The following is a 16,570-nucleotide window of genomic DNA, read 5'->3' on the forward strand; positions in this document are numbered from 1 at the left end:
TGATAAAAAAATTTGTTTCTATATTAGAGTTTCATATAAATTTAATTCGCGTCAATTCTAAACATATAGCATAGAAAGGGAGTATATTTTCATACCGAAGGTTTCCTGGTATTGTGAGGGATATGAATTTAGTGTTCAATATTTCAATAATATTAAAATCGTACGTCGTCTAAATTTTTTATATAAAATTTATGTAGTTTTTAAAAATTAAAAAATTCTCTTCATATTAAAACGAGTTTATCATTGCAAATTTCGTACAAAGAAAGTATTTTTTTAAAAAGTTCGTTATATTACTTATTCATTACAATAATTCTTACATGTAGATATTATAGCAGGAAGCACGTTGTATAAAGACATTGCACATCCTACAGTCTAGATCCCTTTGTGTGAAAGCAGTCTCGGTATGAGCCAATTATAAACGGATTATTTATTTCACTGAAGCATAAATATATATATATATATATAAATGTACTTTTCATACATAACATCTTGTATGTTACTATGATTAACAGTTGTTTTTGTTTGTATCGAAATGTAGGCTAAAGAAAATATCCCGAGTAAATATATACGAGTATATCTTAAATAGAATATACGTTTTGATATTCATGGATTGTGTGTACAGTGAAGATTGTGTTTCTTAAAACAAATTATATGTACAATAAAAAATTATTGCTCACAATACCATATTAAAATATACATAGCAGAGGCTGACTTTCAACGTTTCAGTGCAAGTTTCCTTATGTTATTTATTGTTAACAAGCGCACCTGGACACTGTTTTAAAAAGCATTTGTTTCTTAAATGAAAAAAAAAACAGTTAAGGGCTTTACATTGAAATAATAACTTTATATCTTAATATGTAGACATTAATTTAATAGAAAACGCGTAACTACGTATTTAGTTCTACGAATTAATCTTGTCACTTGTGGTATGGGTATTTAGTGGACGTGTAACTGCGATGCCTGGCCGCTGTATAGTGTTTATATATCAGTGTGTTTCTTTCAGATGGTACCGAGATGGTTCCATCCATCCCTTAGATGCTGAACTCATACCGGGTAAGACTCGCTTCGAGCCAACGTTATCAATACTGACGTTGGAACCAAATAGAGACGACAATGGAGCGACGTTCCGCTGTGTCGTGAGGAACAGGGCCATGAAGGAGGGGAACCAGCTCGAGGCCACTGTTGAACTTAGTGTTAACTGTGAGTATATAAACATAAGTATGTTAGAGATTTAGATTACATATAGTACATGTGTATGGGAAGTTGTAATTATCACAGAGGAAACTAGCTGAGACCAACTTCGTCCGCCCCGAATAATAATAATTAGTTCTTAACTATAAATCATTTTTCTCAGGATAAATTAAACCTTATTTGGTGAACAGTAACTGTGAAAATCCCGTTGCAATGGGTATCTCTGTTACAGAGATTAGTCGGAACAATTAAATGCTGAAAATGTTATTTTAAAACTAATGCATTCAGTGAGAAGCTGATATTATAATTATGTAAACATATACTTATTATTGCGTCTATAATAATGTTAAGGAAAATAATATCGGAAACTCTCCCTTTCTCACTCTCTTTCTCTCTCTCTCTCTTTATATATATATGAGTGTGAATCAAATTATAATTTCTCTATAGAACTGTCATCTCGTTTTGGAACCCTGCGAGATGTACTATATATTTATTCATTGGTACTCCGCCCTGGTAGTTGTAGTGTCTGACGAAGCCGACAGAATGGAAATAGCTTTACCTAAACAGATTTTTAATAATGATATCGAGATTCTGAGTAATGAATGTGAAAAATGCTCTCGTTTTAAACAGAGCTCATACACGGGTTGAATTCCATTGGTCAGAGCCAGATTGCTAATGAAAATTACCGTAGCGTAGAATTATAAATACGTATATATTTCCAACAATTCTTTAACCATATTATAATCCGAGTGATTTTTTTTTTGGCCACTCAGTCAAACCTCACTGACGTATTGTGAGGGAGTAAATTCGAATAGTTCGAACCACTATTATAATATTTTGGTAAAATAATGAATTGTTTATGAAACACAGTATATTTAATACCAGCTGTTGCCTGCGGCTTTGCGTGCATATTATATCAATGTTGAGATACGCGTTTTCATCTTAGCGACGTTTCGCTACAATTCTCGATGATTTTCATCAGATCCGTACTTGGTGACAAGAAATAGCCTAAGTTACTCTGATTGACATTACCTATTTGGGAGTGGAACTCCCTTTAAAATCGGTCTAGCCATTATAGAGATTAGAGGGAACAAAAAGATAGGCAGACATAAAAAAAATATTAATATATACCGTTTTATTATTTTAGTGAGAAGCTGTTAATTTTGAATTACAAACAGACGCATCAATTTTATTTATTAGTAATTAGTATAAATTTTGATTATTTTCATTTTACTCATTGCATTTTTATGTAGTAGACATTTACGTTTAAATCAATATTCCTATTAATATGTAAAAAAAAATCCTCTTTCTATTTTCTACGTAATAATATGTAACATTTATCTAACTTTTGCACTAACAAATTATTAAAATCTCAAGTTATTTTTCTACATCCTTGTGCTATAAGTGAGTTCACCTTAACGTAGAGAAAAAAACAAGACTATCGTAAAAGAAATGATTTAAAGACGTAAATGAACACGCAGTATAAAAATTAACAAAAAAATAAAAATGCACAAATATATACCATCATATACATATGTATATATCTAAATAGAATGAAATAATAAAAACACAGGCAGAGAGAAAAAAGCGTAAAGCATTTTTTTGGTAGGATTAAAAAAAAAAGTTATGTCACTGGAAACAAGAGATGAGTGATCATGAAAAAACAATTCGTCGAATACACGTGCCATATGAAATACATGTTTGAGAGATTGTTAGGGAAAAGAGCATTGTTTTAAGCGAAATTTCTTGACAAGAACAATGAAAGTATTTAATGAACCGGAGAGTGTGGACGAGTCCCTTCCAGGTAGGTAGTCTGTCCGCTCGATCGTTAAAGTCCATTCAAAGATGAATATGGAAATCAGCGTTAGATTCCGGTTTTCTTGAGAACAGTCAGTAACTTAATACACTATTCAATATATTAATTATCATTGTATATTTTAACGATCAGTTTTTATGCTGCAAATGCAAACTCGTCCCAGACAATTGGCATATTGTATTGCACACTCAACTACGATGTTTTTTGTCCGCTGTCCCTATCTCTTTCTATTGTTGCACTGACAATATTTTTGTTTGAGTCCTTCACGTGCTTCGGTGTTTCTATCCACAAGGAGTCGACAAATACCGAAGAATGTGAAGGGACTACTCTATAAACATCGTCAGATAAGTCGGATCTAGTTACTAGACCTGATTAGGGCAAGTACGCTCTTGTACCAGGAGTGTTAAGTCTTCCTTAAGAAGTATATATATACTAGTACCCTTTATAATATTATATATATTAAATTATATCCATATGTAATCAATACTAAAGTGATCCTATGATAAGTCTTACTTTTATAACGCATGTATTTACTTTAATTTTAAATATTTTATATCTATTTATTAAAATTACCGACAAAACAAATTTCATCTTCATATAAAATAATATAATCGTGCTTTATTCATAGCCTTTTAATAATGGAACACAAATTACTTGTAAATGAATTAATACATTTTTCTTATCAAAACTAAATGATCATTAAAAAGATACGCGTCTTCACACACTTAAACATCTGAATATTGACATTTCCAATATTGATATAAGTTAAAATAACGAACGCATTAAAAATATTCCAAGTTTCATTTTATACCACAATATCAGATTCTTTGCAGAAATCGGAATATTAAATTCTCGTTTTCGCTCCAAACAAACATTATCTCTATTGTAATGTATGAAAATTCATATTAACATGTGCGTTGTGCTGATTAAAATGTTCGTTTTTCAATGTTGAAGCTTACATCGGTTTCATCGGATGTTAAAACATCAGCTAATTGAAGATGGCGAGCGTAAAAAATAAATAATGTTCTCCTAGCACACTAATGGAATGCTTTAATTATACAATGCTTAGTCAATATTGTTTCGCGATCGTTTGCTCTCTCTAAAATCTAAAGCGTTCTACATAATTTTATTTTATAGTCGTCGTCCTAATTAAAGACAAAGACCGCGATTCGGCTGACGAGGTGTTTTATAAAGTAAACTAATTTAGAGATCTCGCACATATGAACTGTAGAAATCTTTTTGTACGGGATGTTTCGTTTACATTTCTTTCTTACCAGCTTATGCCCTGGTATCATGATATTTTCCTCGAACACATGTCGCAATACCTAAATTATGATTTATAATACAAAGTTAACAACATATAAAGTATGTTTCCGTTCATCTGAGAGCAACACATATGTATTATAATGATGTAAATTTCGAAACAATTTAAAAGTTACCTGATTATATCGAAGTATGGAAAGTAGCTACTTTAAATAACGTGTACATTGTAAGCAGAATTACAAGTTAGAAATCTGCTGGGTCTGAAATGAGAGCTTTTGTTCGTGCTCTATTTGATGCGAGGAAAGCAAATACCTTGTAAAAGAACTCCGGGAGTGTCGCAGTTCTACGCTGAACGCTTACCTTACATCTTCTAAGTTTGTTCGTCACATAACAATAGAAACCTGGAGATTTAAGTATTAGTTTTTTTGTTTTTTTTTCTAAAATAAGACTATTATTTTGGTTTAGAGTAAGTGGTGTTATGTAATTTATTTCAGTCTGGTACTTATTTATTAAATTTAAGTCTGGTACTTATGTTGAGTATGATCTTTAGCTTTTAGTGCTCGCATAACGTTTGTTTAGTGTGTATCTCTTGTATGGTATGATTGTGTATGCATTTGAAACGCCCTGTCAGCTACTGTGCTGGAGGCGATGATATTAAAGATCAAGTATTAATACAGACGCAACACATAGCCTATTATCATATACCGCTTTGTCGTATTGCATGAGGTTAAGCCTGAATATGAACCACATTATTACAATACAGATCTATAGCATACACATTTTTTTCTGCGACTCTGTCTTTGGATGTATTAATTACTCTCAGAGAGTATGTATGGTGTGTTAAAGCACTAGGTATTATGTTAACCTACCGTCTGCGAAATATATAGTCTGTGTCACGTGGCTTCATACTCCACAGAGCTATTATGACGTTACCCTCGGGAATGAAGGGTAAATTAATGCCTATATATTATTTTGATGTCTTAATTACTGCAAGTTTCATCGGAATCTGTTAAGCAGTTTTCGAAAGGAGAAACGCCATAAAAATAAAATAATCATTTTATGTACAAAGACTTCTTTAGTGCTCTGCGGAATGTTACGTATATAGATAAATAACTAGAATTTATTAAGCAAAAGTTGAAATTTACGAACGACTGCGAACTTTCCGAAACAATAGCTCATTTATAACTAACTACACCTTAGTAATTATTAGGAAACCAAAGTTACTGTCATCTGCGATACAAATCGCGCAGATCACAGAAAGTTATCTGTGGACGGAGACTGCAAGACCGTTTTGGTTATGGTTTTTGTTTTGTTCTAAGTTTAACTCATGAGACGACTCGCAAATGGAACAAAACTTCTTAGCTAATGTTCATCTGCTAAAATATTTTATGGAAATTTTTACGAAATCTGTAATGCGTTTTTTTAATTGAAATTGCTGTTTTCTAAGAAGGGATTAAAATTGTTTTAAATAAAAAAAAAAACTTAACAATTATACTGATATTAGGTAGTTACTTAATCGGAAAAATATTGACCAAAGATGATTTACATTATTTTGGAAGTTATTACACTCTTACACTGCTAGAATGGCATTAACTAAAAATAGCAAAGGACAGCCGTATGGAAACTGACTTACAATTTAAAATTATCGACATCGTATCGGAAGCACCTCTCCTTTTAAATATTACGCAATAATCAATCGGTATGTTCAGTGATATCAAAATGAATACTGAATAAAATATTACAAGTCAAGTGGATACGAAATATTTACGTGAATCCGAATGCATTCGGCATGCAGTCAAGTGTGAGGAGTGAGCGAGGGTCGTGAGTGGCCTCGCAGAGACTACAGGTGCAACGACGACTTGTAACAAAAAATAAATTCAAAGTTAAACCGCTGTAGCGGAACGCGACATGCGAGCCATTTTTAAACTAAGTGCCAGCTATAGACCCGTAAGTTAAAAGTAAATAGACCCATATACACTATAGACCCGTAAGTTAAAAGTAAAATGAAGCATTTCATAATACGGTACATCTAAAACTGATACAAATATTTATCTTACGCAATCCCCTGCTTCCCGTCCTATCATCGACGGGGAATGCCAGATGCTGGTAATATTTGTAATTGGGTGACCTGAATGAGAATCATGAACATTTAAGAATACTGCCGGTTCTAATTCGGACACGTTCTGTAAACAGTATCCAGGCTACAAAGCTGCGTCCGTTTCCTTGGAAAGATGTTTGTACGGCGGATGAATGTTTGCCATAAACTAATTTACAATCCAATTCTGTAATAACTTTTGAGCTTGTACAGTGTATACGCTCTTAAGATATTTTGTTTATATTGCGTGGATTAGGTCTTGAGCTTCTACAACAATGGCTAGCTTAGAAATGTATATCAAAACTGACTGATGTTAACTTTAATTAAAATAGGCTCTGTAGATAACATCGCTTAGTAATTGACAAAATTGAATGGTTTTTTTTTTTTCAACAGATTTCCCCCGCGTTGAAGTCGGTCCCGAGAATCCTTTGCGAGTCGAGATCGATGGGAACGCTAACATGGTGTGCAAGGTTGACGCCAAACCTAAAGTAAACACAGTCAGGTGGACGCGAGATGGGAAATATATATCAAACTCGTTCACACATCTGATACAAGGAGTGACCGTACAGGACGCGGGCAAATACATCTGCAGCGCTGACAACGGACTCGGACAGCCCGGAGAAAATGAGATATACTTGGACGTCCTGTATCCTCCCAGCGTCACAGTCGATTCGAAAACATACGAAGCCGAAGAAGGTGGCAACGTTGAAATAAGATGCGAAGTCTCCTCCAACCCCGACCCTATATCCATCGAATGGACCAAGGAAGGACGAACTGATTTCAGACAGAAAGGGAATACGTTAGTACTGACTCGAGTCGACGCCGACATGGCCGGAACTTACGTGTGTCGGGCCGTGAACGTGATCGCTACCAGTAGTGGTAATAAAGTGGAGAAAGCCGGCATGGCGTCCGTGGCTGTGCTCGTGAGACATAAGCCCGGACGAGCCTACATAAGTCCAGACCATCCGATAGCCCAAGAAGGTACCGGGGTTACATTGACCTGCAGCGCCAAGCCCCCCGGCTGGCCTGTACCGCAATATCGCTGGTTCCGCGAGATAGAAACGGTTGACATCAAACCTACGGTGTTGGCGACGGGGAACAAGTATACAATACCCAGCGCTCACCTGGGCAGCGAAGGCGTGTATCATTGTCAAGCTACGAACGAGCTCGGTCACAGCGAGCTGGCCACCGTCAACCTGGAAGTGTATCAGCCGCCTAGATTCCAGTCAAAGCTGCAACCTCACATGATAAAAAACTCAGGTGAAAGGAACTTCTCTCTCACATGCGTCGCTCTGGGCAAACCTCTCCCTAGCGTCAAATGGTACAAGGACAACTCGGAGATCCGACCCGACGCCAACATGTACGAGGTGAAGACCGAAATTAATAAGAGCAGCAACGCCGTCTACAACATACAGAGCGTTCTCAGATTCCACGGAAGGGCGAGGCCCAGCGGCGACGACCTGCTTCCTGCTGATAGAGGTGTCTATTCTTGCTCCTTTGAGAACGAAGTCAAGAAAGTGGAATCGTCGATGCAACTACGTATTGAACGTAAGTTATTCTGCCGTATACGTAACGTGGTATTTGTTTTGTCTGTTATCAGCGGGACTAATATTGCTCTAATTACACCCTTGCCGGTGCTAACAACTTTCTCCGCGTTATTTGATATGTTAACAAAGTTATAGCGCATGCTAGAAAACACGCATCACTGAACACGTTGTACTCTAAAAATAGTTGCTCCGTAAAACTTTAATAACTTAATATTACGTAAACACCGCATCATATTATTTTTGGAGATAAGAAATAAAATTTTATTGTACATATAATTCACATATCATTTGTGCAGCTTGCTAGAAACGTTGATCATCCAAGCATAGTCATTATATTAAAACTGACAAGACAACGTCTCTAGTTAAATAATTAAAGTTTTAGTTCACATTAATCATCATCGGGAATCAGTCGGAGTAATTTTTTTTTTTTTGCCTTCAGTTCGATACTAATGAATAATTAATTTGACTTTTATACATCTGATGCAGTGCGCTTATTAGGCTTTAATTAACTCGGCATTAATTGATGCAGGGCGGGTCACGTCGATGCTATGTGTATTGTATTCATACATTTAATAACAAAAACTATATCCACGAACGTTTGCAGATGAGCCGTTATCGATCAAACAACAGCGGAAGGTGGCGTACGATTTGATGGAGAACGCTGAGATATCGTGTCGAGTGTTGGCGTACCCCAAACCCGAGTTCCAGTGGTACTACAGCATGAACCCCTCCCCGCTCCAGATGTCCTCGGACGGCCATTACGAGATTATAACGACGACCGACGAAAACGACTCGTACTTGAGCGTTCTCATCATTAGAAATATAAAGTCACAGGACTACGGCGACTACTACTGCAACGTTAAGAACACGCTGGGCGGAATACGGCCGCAGATCAGGTTACAGCCCAAGGGCGCGCCCGAACCGCCCAAGAACCTGTCTAGTCAGAAGGTTGACGCGACCTACGTCACCTTGAAGTGGGAGGAGGGTTTCAACGGCGGTCTGTCCAGTACGAAGTACTTCGTACTGTATCGAAGAGTCAGATCCATCAATGGCGAGCCGTGCGCGGTGCAGGGCGCCGACGAGTTCGACTGGAAGGAGTACGACTGCGGCCGGGCGAACCCCTGCAACGTCACCAGGCTAGAGCAACACAACTCCTACTACTTTAAGGTATTGCCTCCAATATATCACACTTGGGCTGGCTACAAACTCTTCCTAATAGAATAGCTGTGGTTTGTATGCTGAATATTGCTTGATATATAAACCTTAGTAGGGGCGCTCGAGGGCTCTGTAACGAGTTTATTAAAACAGTGACATCAATCATCTTCACGAACGCTATCCATTTCCTTCATTAATCATGACAACTAACCAACAAGTTTATAGTCAAGATTTCTATTAACCTAACGCTTTAGATCACTTATAATTTTGTAGACCTCTAAATGTTCCTTGTTTCACTCAGATTTGTCCCTTATGTCTCCAGCTCGGTAAGCATGCCCGGACAACTCCCAATATTCGAACCCTCCCGCTATTTCCTTCCGTAACGACCGATCCCGCGACTGAGTATCTTATGACATTATGTATAATCTGAATCATTTTTATCATTAACGCTACCAGCGAGTGACGTATGCATTCAAGGTAAATTTCCGCTAGAATGTGTTCGATGTAATATTGTCGTAATTGTAATATGCGGATGTTTGATAGGTGAAGGCGGTCAATACTAAGGGTCAGAGTAACTATTCCAATGAAATTTCGGTGACGACGAGGGTTGATAAGATATTACCGCCGGAACAGGTATCTTATGACCCCAGGTCTAGTGTCGTGGGCTTCAGAGTGGGCCCTACATGTCTCCCGCTTATGGGAGTTATCGAAAATTTGGTTGCCGATGGATGGAAGGTAAGATTATAACATATTAATATATTTGACCTCACCTCTGTCTGTTACCAGAAATCATCATTCAGAAATTGTAGAGACGCTTGAAGAAGGCTAAAGTGCAAAAATATATTTTAAATTCGTCCTAATGTCTTATTTTTCAACCAAAAATATTTAAATATTTTTACAAATTTGCATATTTAAATCTTGACATTTATTCCATATTTGGTCAATATTATTTGAAAATAAAATTGGAGAAGCTACCAAAAAACTACATATATCTCAATTTAAAAACGCAACATTTACGATCATTGCATATTGTATCGGGTTACACGTATTAATTGACGTGCAGGTGATAGAAACTATGCCTCTTCGTCTGTCGGGAGTCGTGTCATCGGAACAGGATACGACATTGGATCAAGTGACCGTCGGCAGCCGAGCCGATAGGAACTCTTACGACCCCAACATACGACTCAGGCTGAAACTGTGCCTACAGAACAACCAAAACGTCTGCAGCGAGTATGTTGAAGCTAAGAGTGAGTGTCTCTGCTACTGGCAGTATTGTATAACAACCGAAAACAATGACAAATTAAATTCAAACTCAACGTAATGTCCCGCAGTGTTGAATATAACTTTTTGTTACAGTCGGTCCATCGATCACCAAAGAAGCGGTCGCCCTCACCACCGGCACCATGATAGCGCTGATCATATCCTGCGTGCTGATCGTCATGGGTTTCATACTCTTCGGCTTGTACTGTCGATGTAAATGTAAGGAGAAAAACAAGGGCTCGTCCAAAAATTATGTCGTAGAGGCCAAACGATCGCCCGTCGACTCGCCCAGGAACCATCCTCCCCCGCCCTACTACCCCACCACCGGCATGGAAAACAAGGCTCTGGAGAGTTCCATGGACGTGCCATCGATCATGGAAGACTCGAAGTACTCCTCGCAACCATACGGCTACCACATGCCCGCTCAGGACATACCGCCCACAGACTGTAAGCACACACACATACACGCTTTTTATATCATATAACATTGCTAAATCATCAATCTACGTGCAGGCTAAATATCAGTTTAAAAATAATATGATTTTTCCATTCACGCACTCGAAGGACTAGACGGTAAAGAGTTTCACGAATTCGAGCTCAGGCCCCGAGACACGGTCATGCACATAGTGTATAATTGATACGACTTTGTCAACAGGGAACATCCAGTATCTAGAGAACAATTACGCCAACAGCAACAACGGCGGCAGCGTCAACTCCCAGGACTCGCTGTGGCAGCTGAAGATGGTCGCCGCCAACAACTCCTCGGGCATGTGTCACCCCATCATGACCTCCGACAGGCAGAGCAACTATGGGTCGGTCCACTCAGACTACCTACTCGCTAAGGATTTCTTAATATATATCTATATAACATCGTTGTTAATCGCATGTAAAGTTAGACACGTCCCAAGCGGTTTTCTCTCTTGAGATTGATGTTGCTTTTCTTATATTAACAAGGAATCCGCTGTCTTAAAGCAACGTTATATAATTCTTTATATGCGGTCGGTGATTCCAAAGAGTCGTAATAATGATGATGTCGTCGGAGCTGATGTTTGACCGATTGTAAACATTATATTTAGCTACGACCCGATCAGACACGGCGGCTACGGCACCATCGATGACTACGCGCCCTATCCGCCGCTGCCGCTGGCACCGCACGGCCAGCACGGGCAGCTCGGCCAGCACGGCCAGCACGGCCAGCTGGCACCCCACGGCCAACACGCGCCACTAGCGCCGCACTCGTCCCACGGCCCGGGCTCGGATTACGCTCGCAACTCCCAGAACCCATCCAGACAAGACTACTGCTCGGACCCCTACGCCTCCGTTCACAAGCCCAAGAAACGGATGGATCAACATATCGGTGAGTCGAAAAAAGTGTACGAGCATAACAAATAGTAGGAGACCATTTTAGTGCATGAGATTACATTGATTAATGGCATGTAATAAAAAAAATAGTTTACCCTTAGGCTGCTTGAAATGTACGAGGCAGAGACATTGTTTGGTGGTGTGATGTAAGAACACATTGCTCACTAATACTAATAACATCTAGAGTAAATATTGTGTTTGAAATGTTGAGACATTCAGAAATTGTATTTGTTATTATTCCCTTCGTAAGGCACTATAATGATACATAGTTTTCTTACATTTATTTAAATAAAACTAGTATTATTCGGATTTACTACGCGGATTTTATTATTTAATAATATTATTTAATAATAAAATCCGCGTAGTAAATCCGAATAATACTAGTTTTATTTAAATGAATACTCGCGAAAATCTTAGATCTCATTACATTTATTGTTTATAAATTATTTTAAATTTTCTTTTAGATGTCTGTATACTACAAACATAGCTATCTTCGTTCACTGACACGCAAAGTTTCCTCGTTAAGTTCAGTTCAAAATTTATAGATTTCTGTTCGTGACGCTCCGAAGCCACAGCTCCACAGAGTTCGTCTCGTGTCCTTTAACTTTGCCACAGACACTCGAGTCATGTAGTCGGGGCGTTATTCTCTGTTTCACTAAGGGAAGCAAGCGTTTTGTGAATAAAATAAATAGAGAAACCCAAAATTTCTGTAAACTACAGTTTCTCTGTTTTACGAACAACAGGCTGCTCGTAGAAATTCCTGTCTTCCACATATCGAGCAGCAAGACCCTCGTACCAAGATTCTTTGTCTGTTGCAGTTTGTAAATTCCGTTCTAAATATATTCCAGAGTCCCCGTACCACGAAGTGAGCGGTCTGCCGGAGTTCCCCGAGGCGGCGGACGACAAGCCGGCGCTGTCCCTCAGCTACGACGAGTCCCTGGAGTCCGGGTACTCCACACCCAACTCGCGCGCCCGCCGGGTCATCAGAGAGATCATCGTGTGAAAGCCGTGTCACGAGACGCCAGCGTCGTGCGGACCCGCCTTCGCACTCGTGTCTATCGACAATCGACATATTTGCACGTCATCTAACTCTAATGATAGTATAAGTCGCGACTAACACTCGTTCCGATCTCTATTTACTTAAATTTGATTGTTAATTGAAAATTTATCGGCATATCCAATAACCACCGAGAATAATATGTATGACGAGGATATTATTTACACAATGTTAGTCTATACGTGTGTTGTTATTATATACATTTTACTTTGCATTGGAATCACTAAAAACTTATTGATTTCTCCAAAATCAATGTTCGTTTGTCCCACCTTGGGTCTAATCGACGTAATTTTCTTAATTACTTGAAAAACTCTATAAAACATATCTCAATTTGTCTAACCTATCCCTTACTGTGTCACTGACATCAGTAGCGATTACTTAATTAATTCTAAAACTCAATGCAATATATAAAAATATGTACAGTGAAATGTTATCTCTATTATAAACGTGTTAAGGTATATTTTATCTCTCACAATGTATATACACGCAGCTGGTGCGAAGGTCGACACAACGCAGTGTTGACTCGTCCGCTGTCGCTTATGATAATCGTAATATTTATATTAATCGAACTGATTTTTAATAGGTTAGGATTCCATTTTATATTTTGATGATGATCATTTGATATTTTTTTTTTTATAACATTAATTTTGCTTGTAGGGAGGTCATTCTTTTCGTTTCCAATGACAGTAAGGTCTGAATTAGATGCTGGCTGTTTCAATAAATTTACAATTTCAAACTCATTTTCATGAGACTGTCTTCAGTGTCCAACGTCATGCACTCTCTCTATGTAATATATATTATTATCTATGAATAAGAAATTCATCACAATTTTTAAATTACATATTATTATTTTTCTTCTATAAGAATGTCATTTGGAAACACGTTACTTACAATATTACTGTAACAAGTGTTATGTATGTAACCGAGTCTGTGTTTAAGTGTAATCTCTCGAGTAATCTCCGATATTCCGCGTGTACTTGTAATCACTCGTATATCAATGTATTGTAAGCGCTATACACATATCCTATACTATTTCGTGTCGTTGATGTTAGGTTACGGCGAGCTTATTACGTTACGATACAAGACTGTTAATAGATGCGTCGAGGTGAGCGTGCTAGGCGTGTGTCCGATGGAGACCCGCGCCGGTTAGTGTTAAGACTCTGACTCGTGTCTGTCCTTGAACGGACTTTCTTTCTGAACATTAGCATCGCTAACAAATCTCCGCTATTGAACCTTCGTAGATTCTCTTAGGTTTTCTCGACTCGTGCCATCGTTTGATTCGATATGTTATTTTGATGCGATTTAGTCGGTTTAGAAAATTATTTAAAATGATTTTTAATTAGATTCCTTTTAAGTTGTATCGTTTACTCTGTATTGTATGTGCGTTAGTTGTCCTCGTGCAGAGTTTCTGGGGAACAGTCATGTGAAGCGTGTATGAATTGTTACTAACATGACTTATTCTAGACGTTCCCCACGAACTCTGAGTGTGGTGAGGTGCGATATGTATTCTTTGTATCGGACGGAGGTCGCCAGTGTGCTGGTTTCAATACAGATTTCGAAAAATATGTTTTTAAGGAACTGTTGCAACGAAAACACACTAGCTCAGGTTCAATTATGAGACGTCCTAAAATTTACGCGACAAGAATTTCAATAAAATTGGATCTTTTACCCTTTTATTTACAAACATTCAGTGCCAAGTTACTTACTGCATGTTGGTAAATAATCTTCACTGGTATCGTGGTGAGAGCCCTCGGTCTTTTATTGCATATGAAATATAAATTGTCAATATTTTTTTGAGACACTATGTATGAATGTGCCACAAGGTTTAATACAGCGCTACATTTGCTTCTTGTTTGTGTGAACCTAGGACGTAATACATCCTTAAAAAAAATGTGTTCGAGCATGGCGAAAGGAAACTTGCTCCGTGCGCGACTGCACACATTTGTCTATAGATATCTGTAGATAGCGTTAATATCTAAATCTTGCGTAAATTTTAGGACACATTTATAACGAATTTAATTAATGAATAGCTTTAAGGGAATTATGTAAATAATTAATTAATGCAAAAATGTTCATGCATGACTCATTGAAGATAAGATGCATTGCCATAACTAATTGATAGTTTAGATGTGACTTAATCGAGGGACTTAATATGCTATGCAGATGTTTTTAGATAAAATTATTGACTTGGAGATTTTTTTTAATGTGACATATTTTTAACACGTTAATAACCGGTTGGCGGTCACAGTGTACATAATGATATATGGGGTGCTTTAATATTACGTGTGTAACCGGAACAGCGATGTCAGCACCTCATTAAGAATACATCTCTATGTAAATCATGATAATTTTTAATTTGCTTCGTAACTACACGATTATATTAAGATATTACTTATCAAATATTTTTTAAGTTGTTAGGATAAGTTTAGACTGTTGTTATGGAGCGGAGTTATATCAGGTCGAACTTAAATCACAATTCTGGTTATATTATGAAATAAGGCATTATTACATATATGTTTATATAATCTGTTATGTGTAATGTTTTTTACACATTTCTATTTCTTAAATACAGGGATTGTAATTCAACAAAGCTTAGTTAAAGATGATTGATTATTTTTTCTTTGTCCGAGGAGTTTTTACTCCCGTCCGTTCGACTTTGTATATTATTTCAAAGGTGGCAAATGAGCAGACGGCCCTTTTGTTGGCAGATAGGCACCGTGTTGTTGATATTGTAGATGCTTTGCCGACCTTGATAGTGTTAGAGGGAGAGGAAAGGGTGGGGAAAGGGAAAGTGCAACGGTCTCTCTCACTCATCGGACGAAACGCAGCCATTGAAGGCTACTTCACGCCGATCTTCTGTGAGAGGGTGATACTTCCCCGGTCGAGCCAGCCCATGTTGTCGCTGCAGTACCTTGACTACAGCTAGGCTCTACGGTCTACCTGTAAAATTAACATTTTCAAGGTGGTAGAGCACTACTTGCAATGTCATTAACATTTTGTATAGTAAAATCCGAAATGTATGATATATATTACATACAAGTAACATTACACATTAATGTTTATTGAAGTTAACTATGCGTTTATTGTAATACAATGAATTTCACATAAGCTGCTAGATGTTTAGTACGTTAACACCCACAAGACGGGAGTGCCAAATATTGGTGTTTAACAGACGGAACCACAGACTATGTGGCAATATTTACTAATTGTAAGTAATACTTTCGACTGTGTCCGATTAATTCAAGTTAAATAAATAATAATAATTTAAAGTGACAGTTGTTTCTAATGTACTTAAATTAGATTTTTTTTTTTACTTTTATTATTTACAACTTATGGCTTATTTTTTTTTTTATATTAAACCTATTGCTCTACTTATATATAAATAAATTGTTGTTTTCTCCATACAGAGTCATAAATCATTTATTGTATTCTGGCAATTCTAAAATCATTCCGCTGTTTTTTTTCTCAGTACACTTAAAAAAAGATGAGTTCGAAAAGTGTAATCAATGTTATGGGTATCATTGTAGGGGATACAAACTAGTTTCAATTAAAAATATTTAATAAGTGTAAGACTGTAAAACATAATTATTGTAAGAATCTTTGCTAGAATTAAGTAAATGGCGCTAAAGCTTTTGTAGTCTTTTTTTTTTCAATTCACCTTGTTTTTTTTTTAATATTTTGCTACTTTTAATTATTATTTATTGATTTATGCCTCATCCTATGACTGTGTTGCATACTATACTAAAGAGAAATTGTTTTAGTAGTGAGACATTTGTGCATCTCTATAATTCTACCTTGCAACCTCTAGATCCGTCACTTTGAAC

General features: G+C 37.2%; 1 protein-coding gene across 1 annotated transcript in view; it reads left to right on the top strand.

Moving 5' to 3' along the window:
* Positions 1 to 16,379, top strand: part of LOC116768601 (hemicentin-2) — a 46,216-nt gene extending 29,837 nt beyond the window's left edge. Inside the window, exons 4-12 of the mRNA XM_032659347.2 lie at positions 1,004 to 1,200; positions 6,759 to 7,913; positions 8,517 to 9,079; positions 9,611 to 9,802; positions 10,131 to 10,314; positions 10,424 to 10,774; positions 10,983 to 11,139; positions 11,404 to 11,684; positions 12,538 to 16,379. Of these exons, the coding sequence (XP_032515238.2) occupies positions 1,004 to 1,200; positions 6,759 to 7,913; positions 8,517 to 9,079; positions 9,611 to 9,802; positions 10,131 to 10,314; positions 10,424 to 10,774; positions 10,983 to 11,139; positions 11,404 to 11,684; positions 12,538 to 12,692 (3,235 nt within the window). The 3' untranslated portion in view covers positions 12,693 to 16,379. The remainder of the gene's footprint in view (positions 1 to 1,003; positions 1,201 to 6,758; positions 7,914 to 8,516; positions 9,080 to 9,610; positions 9,803 to 10,130; positions 10,315 to 10,423; positions 10,775 to 10,982; positions 11,140 to 11,403; positions 11,685 to 12,537) is intronic.
* Positions 16,380 to 16,570: the final 191 nt, after the last annotated feature.

The sequence above is a fragment of the Danaus plexippus genome, chromosome 4, assembly GCF_018135715.1.
Source record: "Danaus plexippus chromosome 4, MEX_DaPlex, whole genome shotgun sequence".
Taxonomy (NCBI): Eukaryota; Metazoa; Arthropoda; class Insecta; order Lepidoptera; family Nymphalidae; genus Danaus; species Danaus plexippus.